Here is a 13068-nt window from a genome sequence, read left to right as displayed (position 1 = left end):
GTGGGCCACATTCATTTATTCATATTCAGTGCAAGTTCACTAATAATAAAACTTACTGCAAGTTTATACCCAGTGGTGCAAAGGAGACATGATTAAAAATGAGATCACTGCTTTTTGATTGAACAAACAAATGACAGAAGTATAAACTAGAAATCAATAACGCAAAGATTTAGATCATTGCAAAAGACAAATACATAGTAATATCCGGGATAAAACAAGTTCGGTGACAAAAAAAAAAAAATTCTTCTGTGATTGCAAACATTCACTGACTTCATGTTTGCCCAAGGATAACTTTATTAGTTCCATAATGATACATTCCTGGGAGAAAGCATCTGGAGATGGTAAGCTGAGATTTCCCTGGTAATGTCACAAAGTTTAAAAAGAGAAATAAATTAAAAGGCAGAAGTAATCCACCAAGAGGATGCAGTACTAAAAGATGTGAGATAGAGGTAGAAATTTTTGAAGAGTGTTTAAAAACTGCTCCAGAGTTATTTTTTCACCTTTTGGAGCAATAGCGTGCTCTTACATAAGATACCTTTCTCAGATCATAGTTTGGGCAGGTTTTCATTGTTTCCTAAAATCAAGGAGCAAAAGGCTTTTCTCAGCTAACATCCAGGGGTCAAAGCTTGTCCAGTGTAACTGAGTTGGCAGCCTGACAACCCTAATTTGACTCGGCTGAGGAAGATTTTGACTAGTTATGCTAGCTAAGGCTCATTAGCTTTGATTATGCTCATGTTGCTGAGAGGAGAATTTGCCCAGAGCTTTCTGATCTCCCCTATTGTGCAACATATTGTGTACCAGTTATCCACCTGCCTACAGGTGGCTGAACTTCAGTAGTCCTCTACAGATACTGCAAATGGAAACCAACATTTGCCAACAGACAACCATAGAGGGCCAAATTCAGAGGTGATATGAACTCAGACTAGGACCTAATTCAGCAAAGGTACTAAAGCATGTGCCTCACTTTAAGCATGCAAATAGTGCCATTGACTTCAGTAGAGTATGGGTGCATTGAGTACCTTTCTGAATCCAGACTCTAGGCTGACCTCCCTTTCAGATATCTGTGTCCTAGCTGGTGTGACTTACATGGTGAGGAGGAAGGAGGAAGAATATCTCTGTTAAAATTTGCCCCTCGTAATGAGAAGAAGGCAACACAACATTTACAGTCCATTATGAGGAAAGAAAATGTTAACTTTGTATTTCAGAAAATGTTACCTTATGGTTTGTTGAATCCTTCTTTATCTTGTCTGACATAGCAGTAATGCTCATGATCTTGTTATAAACAGCTTCTGTCACTGCTTTATTTTGGAGTTTAATTGTTTGCAAAAGCCATGTATTTTCAAACATGATGAAATTATTTCTAAAATATTGGAACATATTTTCTTTTTACTTGAGGCCTGATGCTTTTTAACTTTTTGTAATAGGGCCTGTGTGCCAAATATCTGCAGTTGTTATTCAGACAAAATTTCCATTGAAGCCCAGGGCTTTTCAGTAACTCAGGCTATGACTTCAATGGCAGTTTTGTTTGAGAAATTGGCTGAATAAAGGCTGCAGGATCTGGCCCCATATAAACTGCACAAAGAGATGCAAGCTTAGCTGTCTGTTGACACGCTCAAGAAATTAGACAATATGGGAGAGGGGAAAAGTGACATTTCTGGAGTAATATTGTGCATGTGGAACATTTTTGTTTATCTTTTGTTTTGTGTAGGAAACTATGATGGATCATGCGTTGCGCACAATCTCATACATTGCTGATATTGGTAACATCGTTGTTTTAATGGCAAGACGCCGGATGCCAAGGTCTGCTTCTCAAGACTGTATAGAGACGACACCTGGTGCCCAAGAAGGAAAGAAACAGTACAAAATGATATGTCATGTCTTTGAATCTGAGGATGTAAGTAAACTTAAATTTTTTTTTTAAATACAATATGTCACTTAAGGGATCTCAGAAATCTAATGGTATCTATCGCATTAATGCATTTTTGTTACCAAGAATTGCTTTTCTGATTGGCTGATCCTTTCAAAGGTTTACAGGCTAACTTTTATAATAGTTGTTACTGTTCTATCCCAAACTGTTCTCACTTTATTTTTTTTCACCTATACCTTTAAATCACTCGCATTTCCTTCTTCAACTCCCAGAATCTTCCTCCACTATCCCAGAATTGTTGGTGCTCATTCAACCTACACTCCCCTCTGGATATTGTAATACATAATCATTTGGATGCTTTTTTAAAGTTCATTTTACCATATATGGCCAAAGTAGATATTTACATTCAGTGGCTACAAAACTGATCATCTTGAATCAGATTCTTTGGTCTGGCTGAGTTATGCTGAATGACATGTCTATGCTCCCTCAACCCCGGGGCTAACCAGAGACCTGTCTGGTCCTTGTCTTAAGAGCTGCTCTAACTTATGGCCAGTCACTGACAGCCCCAAAAGGACTATTTCAGCAGCCAGAGATTGGCCAGGTCAAAGGGTGGGCCCTGGCCAGATCCCCTTTTGCTTGCTGTCTCCCTACTGGGGAGGAGAAATCCTTATGGACAGATCTGCTGATTTTACGTATGCGCAAAGTGCTCTCAACAGACCTGGGAATCAGGCCCCTTATATTTAAAAACATCAAAACGCCTTCATTTATATGTTCTGCATTGAAAATGGTATAAATTGCACTTTCCCCTAATGCTGTACGGTCAGAGCAGCAGCTGTTGGAAGGTTTTCTTTGTAACTAGAAGGGCTAAACCAATACTTTTTAAATAAAAGCTTTGATTATACAGAAAATACTTTGACCCCTCACTCAAAAAAGCATCTGCACAATAAAGATGGTGATTATAGTCATTCTGTTTCTGTATACTCTGTGCCATAGTGCATTCACAAAAGGTGGCAGATTCTTAGCTTTAGAGCACTCTTGGGTAAAGTTAGTCTAGACCAGGGGTTGGCAACGTTTGGCACACGGCTCGCCAGGGTAAGCACCCTGGTGGGTAGGGCCAGTTTTATTTACCTGCTGACGTGGCAGGTTTGGCCGATCGTGGCCCCCACTGGCCGCAGTTCACCGTCCCGAGCCAATGGGGGCGGGGAGTAGCGGTGCGGGCGAGCGAACGTTGCCAACGCCGATCTATATATTATATAACTAAACTAGTGTTGTATTGTCAAATAAACAAGGTTTTCAAAATGTTTAAGAAGCTTCATTTAAAATGAAATTAAAATGTTGATCTTACGCCACCAGCCCGCTGCTGGTCTGGGGTTCTGTTCGCTTTGGCCGGCAGCGGGCTGAGTGAGGCCTGCGGCCAGGACCCCGGCTGGCAAGGGTCCAGCAGCCAGAACCCCAGACGAGCAGCGGGCTGTCTGGGGCCGGCGGCCAGGACCCCTGACTGGCAGTGAACTGAGCGGCTCAGCTCACTGTCGCTCACGGGTTCCATCCGCCGGCTCCTGCCAGCCAGGATCCTGGCTGCTGGATCCACTCAGCCCGCTGCCAGTCTGGGGTCCCGGCCCTCCCCACATACAGTGGGTACCTACTTTTTCCCTCATTCTGGCCATTCTCTTCCTCTCTCTGCACTGAGCTGAGGGTGGCAGTGCACTGAGCACAGGGCTGGGGGTGAAGGGTCGGGCCAGGAGCTAAAATGAGGGAGGGGGCTCAGAGTTGGGGCAGGAGGTTCGGGTGTGCTGCACTTACCTGGGCAGCTCCCATTTGATGCGAGGGGTGCAGATGGGAATGTGGGGGGGGGGTGCAGGAGCTCCCCTTTGGTGCTCCAGGTGGAGGTGGGGATGTGGTGGGTGCATAGGGTGTGGGGGGGCTGGGGATGTGGGGCGGTGCAGGGTCAGGGCAGAGGGGGGGCTGGGGATGTGTGGGGGTACCAGAGTCAGGGCTAGGGTTGTGGGGGTGGGATGAAGCAGAGGGCTGGGTGTGTATGAGGGAGGTACAGGGCTCAGGGCAGGGGTCTGGGGTGTGTGTGGGGCTCAGGGCAGAGGGCAAGGTGTGTGTGTGGGGGGTCAGGGCTCAGGGGAGAGGGCTGGGTGACTGCCCCCCTAAGAACTCCCAACCCCCCAGCTCCTTGTCCCCTGACTCCTCCCTCCAGAGACCCCCCACCCTAACTGCACCCCCAGGACCCTCCTTGCTCCCTGTCCCCTGACTGCCCTGACCCCTATCCACCTCCCGCCCCCTGACAGACCCCGGGACTCCCATGCCCCATCCAACCCCCCCATGCTCCCTGACTGCCCCCTCCAGAGACCCCCCCCATCCAACCCACCTTGTCCCCTGACTGCCCCCACGCCCACCCCTTATCCAACCCCCCCGGCCCTGGACCCCTTACCATGAGGCTCCACGCAGAGCCTGATAAGCTGCCCTGCGGGAGCGCGTGGCCTCGGCCCCCAGAGCTCTGTGCGCGTGGTGGCAGGGCTCTGGGTGAGCGGGGAGCGTCTTTCCCTCCCCGCGGAGCCAAAGACTGCCCCGCAGGAGCGCGCAGTCCCTACCCCCAGAGCGCTGCGCGCGCGGCGGCAGAGCTCCAGGGGAGGGGAGAAGGCTTGGGAGGGGCCGGCAGCTTGCTGCGCTCCGGCCTAGGAGCGCGGCCCCCGCGGCTTGCCGTGCCGGGAGAGTGGGGTCATTTGCCTACCCCGTGTGCACGGCTATGCTTCTGCTCCCTGCCCCCGCGGGGGGAGCGGAGGGCAGAGGAGAGCGGGCTGGGCTGGGCAGGATTTTTAATGGAGTCCTGGCAGGCTCCAGCGTGCCATTAAAAATAGGCACGCGTGCCGAGCCCTGGTCTAGATATTATGCTTTGATAAAACTGGATGGGAAAATACAAAACAAAGGAAATTAGAGAACTGGAAATATTAGTACATAAGCTAAATTATGACTTAGCTGGCATCACAGAGACTTGGTGGGATAAGTCTCATGACTGGAATATTGATATAGGCTATAGCTTTGTTCAGGAAGGACAGGTGGGGTAAAAGAAAATATCAAGAATATATACCCTTGCTCTGAAGTCCAGAAGGAGGTGGGAGTCACTGGTTAATGATAAAAGGGGTATCCTGATAGTAGTCTACTATAAACTACCAATCAGGAAGAGGAGGTGGATGAGGCATTTCTAGAACAACAAAAATACCCAAAACACAAGACCTGGTATAATGGGGGACTTTAACTACCCAGACATCTGTTGGAAAAGTAATACCAAAACCCACAAAATTTCCAGTAAGTTCTTGGAATATATTTGGGACAACTTTTTGTGTGGGAAGTAGCCAAGATGGCAGCCATTTTAGACTTGATTCTGGTTGACAGGGAAGAATTGGTAGTGAATCTGAAGATGGAAGGCAATTTGAGTGAAAGGAAATTTGGAAGCACCTGGAGGATGATAGGGTTATAAGGAATAGCCAGCATGATTTTGTCAAACAAAAATCATGCTAAACCAACTTAATTTCCTTCTTTGACAGGGTTACTGGCTTAGTGAATGGGGGAAGCAGTAGATGTTATATTTCTTGATTTAGTAAGGCTTTTGATACAGTCCCACATGATATTCTCATAAGCACACTAGGGAAATGTGGTCTTGGTGAAATTACTATCAGGTGGATGCACAATTAGTTGAAAGACCATACTCAGAATAGTTATCAATGATTCACTGTCAAACTGGGAGTGTGTATCTAGTGGGGTTCCACGGGGTTTAGCCCTGGATCCAATACTATTCAATATTTTCATTAATGATTTGGATAATGAAGAGTATACTTATAAAATTTGCAGATGATACCAAGCTGGGAGGGGTTGCAAGAACTTTGGAGTACAGAATTAGAATTTAAAACCACTATGACAAATTGGGCAATTGGTCTGAAATCAGCAAAATGAAATTCAGTAAAGATAAGGACAACACACTTCACTTAGGAAAGAAAAATCAAATGCACAACTACAAAATGAGGAATAACTGTCCAGGTGGTAGTACTGCTGAAAAGGATCTGTGGGTTATAGATTGAAATTGAATGAGTCAACAATGTGATGCAGCTGTGATAAAGGCTAATATTGTGGAGTGTAATACAGAAGTCACAGGAGGAAATTGTCCCACTCTACTTGGCACTGGTGAGGCTTCTGTTGGCATAGTGTGTCCAATTCTGGGGGCCATACTTGAGGAAAGATTTGGACAAATTGGAGAGAGTCCAGAGGTGAGCAACAAAAATGATAAAAGGTTTAGAAAATCTGACCTATTAGGAAAGGTTAAAAAAAACTGGGCATGTTTAGTCTTGAGAAAAGAAGACCAAGGGGAAACCTGATAACAGTCTTCAAATATGTTAAGGGCTGTTATAAAGAGGACAGGAATCAATAGATCTCCATGTCCACTGAAGGTAGGACAAGAAGTAAGTGGCTTAATTTGAAGCAAGGGAGATTTAGATTAGATACAGATGCTCCCCTTGCGTAACTCAAATTTTGTGTAAGTCGGAAACGTATCTCCGACCATTATGCAAAAAAAAAACAAAAAAAAAACCCCACCCCTCCTATTTCTAGCTTATGGATCTTTTTCCATAAGCTCGGATTTGTGTACACCGGGTTTATGTAACTCTGAGAGCATCTGTATTAGGAAAAACTTTCTAACTATAAGGGTAGTTAAGCTCTGGAATAGGCTTCCAAGGGAGGTGTGGAATCCTCATCATTGGAGGTTTTTAAGAACAAGTTGGTCAAACATTGTCAGGCATGGTTTAGGTTTAATTGATCCTGCCACGGTGCAGGGGGATGGACTTGATGACTTCTTGAGTCCCTTCCAGCCGTACATGATTCCATAGGAATGCTCTGCATTTTATTATTTAAAAGGAAAAGGAGTGACCACATCACAATTCTGGCCCTTTGCACTCATCGTAGAAAGGCCAAAGAATGAATGGGCTCGGGGAGACACTCTCACCTCTCCAGGCTGGGGTGGGCAAGTGCTTTAATTTTTCTTTTTTTAAAAAAAGTGTCAAGTTAGTAAAAATTAAAAGCAGGAAAAGTATTAATTTTTTTTCTGACTTACAAAGATATTTTGAAGTACTAGTGCCAGTAACAGGAAGAAGTGATCATTTAAATCCACCAGTTTAATGGTCAGTTTTAAAATCTATTTCTTAACATGTTATTTTGAAAATAAAGCTAGCCCATTGTCTGATATAATTTTAGCTCCAGATTGCATATTTTGCAAGGCAGAAAATCTTTGAGTTTAATGTTTGAATTGGGAGGCAGTGTTGCCTAGTGGATAGAATAGCGGTCTGGGGCTCAGGAGATCTGGGTTCTGTTCCCAGCTCTACCACTGCCTGATGGGTGACCTTGGCAAAGTCACTTTGCCTCCTTGTGCCTCCATTTCCCCATCTGTAAAATAGTAATAATGATACTTACCTCCTTTGTAAAGCTCTTTGACATGTACTGATGTCAAGCATTAAATGAGAGCAAAGTATCATTAAAAACAATAATTGATTCTAAGCCTGAATCTGACTTAGGTCTCTTTCTGAGCTGTTGGTGGATTTGAAAAGCAGAGGGGAGAGAAATGGACTGAACACCCCAAAACTGATACCAGTGGAGACAGAAAACACAATTAAGCAGCGGGAAGGAGAGACAGATGACAAACCATGATAAGATGGGTTATAAAAATCTTTATTTTTATAATTCCATTGTTGACATTCACATGTCTTGGGGCATATTGATTTGTATTGTTGTTCACAGTGTGATGGGTCACCTAGTTGAAAAGAAGTTCCAGAATATACAGTAATGCAACATGACTAGTTTAGCTGATCATTTCTCAGGATTTTCTAAATCTGTTTTCAAATGGTAGAATATCGCCCTCTGTCTGTCTTTAAACAATGGAGTTTATTGCAACATGTTATTGTAAAGCACAAATTAAACAAGAACGCCACCTCTGTTTAACACTTGAAATAAACCATTTAGCATCTGATTTTGGGAATAAAGAGTTATAGATGTTATAACGTTGCCTACCATGTGTAGAGATAGTGTGGATATCCCTGACTGTATTTAGGTTGTGCCAGTTCTCTGACAAAGAGCACTGCATTTTCAGAACAAAAACACTGTCAAAACTCAGGTTGTCGGACTGAATATACTGCTTCCTCATATATTATATGTGATCCATATCTGATCACTAGTATTTTGAGGGACCCTACACTGCAGAATACAAGCAACTCCTATTTAAGTCAGTAGGCGTTGTTCATATCCTGTGGTGGAAGAACAGGGCTCCTGGAAACCATGTTGACCTAGCAAATCTAATCTAGCATTCTCTTGTGATCTGCAGTAGAGCCATATAGGAGAAATAAAAATTTCAGGTAAGAATACTAATTTTGCATATAAATACCTCCTGCTTTTTCCTACCTCTGTCTCTCACTGCTGCAGTGACATCTAGTGGAACTAAAAAGCAAAGTTTGCTACAAAGTTCTATGATTCTGTCTCAGTTAATTATTTAACATTTGTACAGTGCCTTGAATGTGTGAAGTGCTAAGTATTATTATTATCATCTGTCTTTTCATTTCTAATGTGCCTATTGCCCTAGGCTTCCAGACATTAGTCTGGAATTCAACTCTTGCAATTCAACTCTCCTACAGTTAACTTTGATGGGTAGTCATCTCATATTGCAGAGATTGCATAGTCAGAGGAGCTCTCCAGAAACACACCAGAGACATGGCGAATGACTTAACAATTGGAGTCCAGCAGAGTTTCCTAAATGTGGCTAGGATATACCCAGCAGTGTTTGGCCAGTGTGCACCATAGGCGTTGACTTCCCCTCTTTGCTCTGGGCCCTTGAACCCCCCACCCCACTCAACCCCTTCCATGAGGCCCAGCCCCACCCCGCATCTTCCCACCCCTTCCCTGCCCCCATTCTAACCCCTTCCCCAAAGTCCCCGCCCCAACTCCGCCCCCTCCCTGCCCCTATTCCAACCCCTTCCCCAAATCCCCGCCCCGGCCCCGTCACCTCCCCTGAGTGTGCCACGTTCATGCTCCAGCCCCGGAGCACCCACGGAGTCGGCTCCTATGGTGTGCACCATCATAATAAAAGGATTCCCTGTCACAAAACCATACTATGCAAGAAGGCACAGACAAATTATTAAACGTTGTTGATGCTGGCAGGCAGTGCAGGCACTGCTCTGGGTTAAATAAGGCAATCAGCAAGTGGGTGTGGGAAAAGGGGATAGGGTTTGCTGAAGCTATGGGACAGGTACAATGGCCGCAAAGTGAGAGCAGATGGATTTGCAGAAGTGGAACATGCACTGGTATAAGATCCAGGAGTATTGAAGATTCTGATGATGGAGCAGCCCAAGCTAACCATGCATCCATTTGGTCCAGTGTGAGGGTGGGCTTAATAATCACAAACAGAGGAACTCTATTCTGGTCACACATGCAAGCACAGACCCTCCTCTCTGCTGCACAGGGGACTGCAGTTGTGGTCAGAACGTACTGAGTGTCAGACCATGTGACAATCTCTCTCTTAAGATATGGTCCACGCTGTGAAAAAGTCTGAGAACTCCTGATCTACAATATACTACTTAAGTGCTTATAGAAACAGATGCATAAGCAGCATATTACTAGCAATTGCAGCTTCTTGGTGAAAGGAGCTGATAAGAATGGCCATAGTGAGTCAGACCAATGGTCCATCTAGCCCAGTATCCTGTTTTCTGACAGTGGCCAATGCCAGATACTTTGGAGGGAATGAACAGCACAGGCAATCATCAAGTGATCCATCCCCTGTCGTCCACTCCCAGCTTCTGGCAGTCAGAGACTAGGGACAGCCAGAACCTGGGGTTGCATCCCTGACCATCTTGGGTAATAGCTATTGATGGACCTATCCTCCATGAATTGAATTCTTTTTTGAACTTTGTTATAGCTTTGGCATTCACAGCATCCCCTGGCAATGAGTTCCATAGGTTGACTGTACCTTGTGTGAAGAAGTAGTTTCTGTTGTTTGTTTTAAACCTGCTGCTATTCATTTCATTGGGTGACCCTAGTTCTTGTGTAATCTGAAGGAGTAAATAACACTTGCTTATTCATTTTCTCTACATGAGTCATGATTTTATAGACCTCCATCATATTCCCTTAGTCATCTCTTTTTTCCAAGCTGAAAAGTCGCATTCTTTTAATCTGTCCTCATACGGAACCTGTTCCATACCATTAATCATTTTTGTTGCCCTTCTCTGTACCTTTTCCACTTCTAAAATGCCTTTTTTTAGATGGCGTGACCAGAAGTGTCAAGAGGTGAAGAGTTTGCCGTATTGAGTTTGCTGTAGAGAGATTTATATTATCATTGCATTCTATATCATTTTGGGTGAATCTTTTAAGCAAATTAGCTCTGTTCATAGTTACTGAGTGGTGTTCCTCCTTTTCAGCTGCATCTTATTTTATTTTACAGGCACAGCTGATAGCTCAATCAATTGGTCAGGCTTTCAGCGTGGCCTACCAGGAGTTTCTGAGAGCCAACGGAATTAATCCAGAGGATCTCAGTCAGAAAGAATATAGTGACATAATCAATACCCAGGAGATGTATAATGATGATCTTATACACTTCTCCAATTCAGAGAACTGCAAGGAGGTAAATGCTTTTTTTTTTTAATTTTTATTTCATATTGTTAATCCAGTTTTCTTATTTTTAATATTGATGCACACACTGAGCACTCAATTGGCATTTTAAGAATACATTTGCATAGGAAATAAATGGTTTTATTAGTATTCAGCCTTAGGAGCTTTTTATTTTTCCTACCCACTTTACTTTCAAGGTCCTTCTGCCTCCATCATAATAGTAATTACATTTACATTTCATATAAACGGGAAACAATAATACCTTTACATCATGCTTCAGGTGTCAATTACTTGCGTGCTATAATGAGGTGTAGATATAATAAGGGAGTTGATAATCAGGTTTTAATAACCTTGAAAATTTACATTTTAATAGATTTTATATCTGCTGTTTGGCACTAAGCGTCTCTGTAAATGAGCTGACATTTCTGATCTCAGTAAGATATCTTTGGTGTATCTTCTGTATTAAGACTGTGTGTTTTAATGCTCATTCTAGAATAAAATCATATCTGGTTAATTTAAATGTTGGAGGTGCATATAGAAGAGAGGCCTGATTCCAAAATATTACCTGCAAAGCTGAGGGTGGAGGAGCATTCATCTGACATAGAAGTAATGGTTTTTAATTAAGTTAGACAAAAATCATGGGACAGGATCCAAACACAGACAATATGACCTTAAACGTCAGATTGTTCTTGGGTCTTGTGGGTGTTTGAGGGCAATGGGTGGAACAGTGAGCTGTCTGCCATCTCGGTGCTCCCCATGCAGGAATAGGGACCAAGTGCTTGGGGAGAACAGGGACTGCTCTTGGGCACCCCCACAATACAATCCCCCCAAGGAGCAAGTGGGATCATGGCAAAGGGTAGGCGCAATGTGTGCACTCCCACTGTACTTGGGGAAGTTGCTAGGGGAGGGAAGGGATTTTGTCTCCTGAAGAGATTGCAAAACTCTTCTAGGGCTTAGGGGGCTTCTGTCCATCACCAGTACTGCTTGGTGGTTGAATACCATAGACTGGCCCTAATATAGCATTGTTTTTAGTCCATGAAAGAAGGGTTTTATGGAGTTCTGGCTCTGCGTGGGACAAGCATGGCTGTCTCTTATGCTTCTGTTATATCATAGCTCTTCCAAATCCCATTCATCTTATACTCCACACACTCCTGACTATCAAAGATAAAGTGGACTTCTGCTCGGAAAGGGACTACGTAAAATAAAAATAGCACTTTTAAAGCTGCATCTTCTCCCTCTGTGTCTGACAAATTGTACTACTACCAGTGAAGTGGGTCCAGTAGAGCTGTGGCATTGAGCAGCCTGGTTTCTGTCCTCTTGTCCTGCCTTTCTCCCCTTAACCCCCCACAAATAACAGCAGCAAAATTGCCATCTGAAACCTGTTTACAGAATCTTCTTTGTTGGTAATATATGAAGTGGAGAGAACTTCCCTTAAGTCAATACCAGGCTTAGCATGGCATGTCAGCATAATGACTTGCATTGATAATAATGGTGTACATTTCATACTTTACCTTTCATGCAGGAACGTGTCTCAGCACCTCAAAAACAGAATGAGACACATGGGGCCAAATCCTGTTTCCATTGAAGTAATGACAAAACTCTCCTTGGTTTCAGTGTGATGAATATTTGGCCTGTGTTCTAATGGTCTGAGTGCAGAAAGCACAATTTCTGCATTTTAAAATGGTCTCATTTTGTGACCTTGGGCAAATCATTTAATCTTTCTGTCGCAGTTTTCTCATCTGTGAAATAATAGATGTAGTATCACTTCTCTGCCTCATAGGGGTATTGGGAGGATTAATTAATTGAGCTTTATAAAACATTTAGAAGATGAAAAGCGCTACATGCTAAATGTTATTTCCAAGCGATGAGTCATGTGATTTCACTGGGGGTTTTGCCTAAATAAGGGATGCAGATTTTGGACCTATACATAGGAAATGCCGTCATTTCTGGGTTAATCATGGTGACTGGAAGTGAAGGTGAAAATCCATATTCAACTGAAAACCAATCCAGGTATACGTAAATTGTAATTTATAGAGTTACAGATAGAAAAGATAAAGAAATGGATGTGTGGTTTATACGGGTACAGTCGTTGGACTTGACAAGGTATTGTTTATGTACACATAACAACTGGAAAATATTTCAAATTGGTCACACAAGGGAAAACAAACTTAATTAGAAAATCTTGTTTTTACTTGTAATCGGAACTGATTGGATATAAATATGTGTAACACCAAGATGCCAGATTTATAATCACTTCTCTGAGCTTAAGCATGCTTCAGAGGTGGCTACCCTTCCTGCTGCCCATTGCTCCTTGGTTCCCAGTTCTCCTAAATGAGCATGTTTACAAGTAATGATGGATTGTCTGATCATGCTGAAGCTGTTGCACTCTGGCTGCATTTCAGTCAACCCAGGGATAACCTCTGCAGAACCCAGTGAGCCTTCCTGGTTTTTACAAACAAGAAATCTCCTTCTGGGTCTCTTTTTAATTTAGAAGGCTGACCTAACTGTAGTGATGCAACTGAGCCTCCAGTGGTAAATAGACCTTGCTTATTACAAGTAGC

General features: G+C 43.4%; 1 protein-coding gene across 4 annotated transcripts in view; it reads left to right on the top strand.

Annotated features, from left to right (window-relative positions):
* APBA2 (amyloid beta precursor protein binding family A member 2) overlaps nt 1–13068 on the top strand; it is a 208514-nt gene that overhangs the window by 168025 nt on the left and 27421 nt on the right. For all 4 annotated transcript variants that reach the window (XM_054042568.1, XM_054042565.1, XM_054042566.1 and 1 more), the window contains 2 exons: nt 1709–1894; nt 10341–10520. In XM_054042568.1, coding sequence (XP_053898543.1) covers nt 1709–1894; nt 10341–10520 — 366 coding nt within the window. The remainder of the gene's footprint in view (nt 1–1708; nt 1895–10340; nt 10521–13068) is intronic.

Source organism: Malaclemys terrapin, chromosome 10, assembly GCF_027887155.1.
Source record: "Malaclemys terrapin pileata isolate rMalTer1 chromosome 10, rMalTer1.hap1, whole genome shotgun sequence".
Classification (NCBI taxonomy): Eukaryota; Metazoa; Chordata; order Testudines; family Emydidae; genus Malaclemys; species Malaclemys terrapin.
The sequence above is the reverse complement of the archived record's forward strand: the minus strand, read 5'-3'. Positions and strand labels throughout refer to the sequence as shown.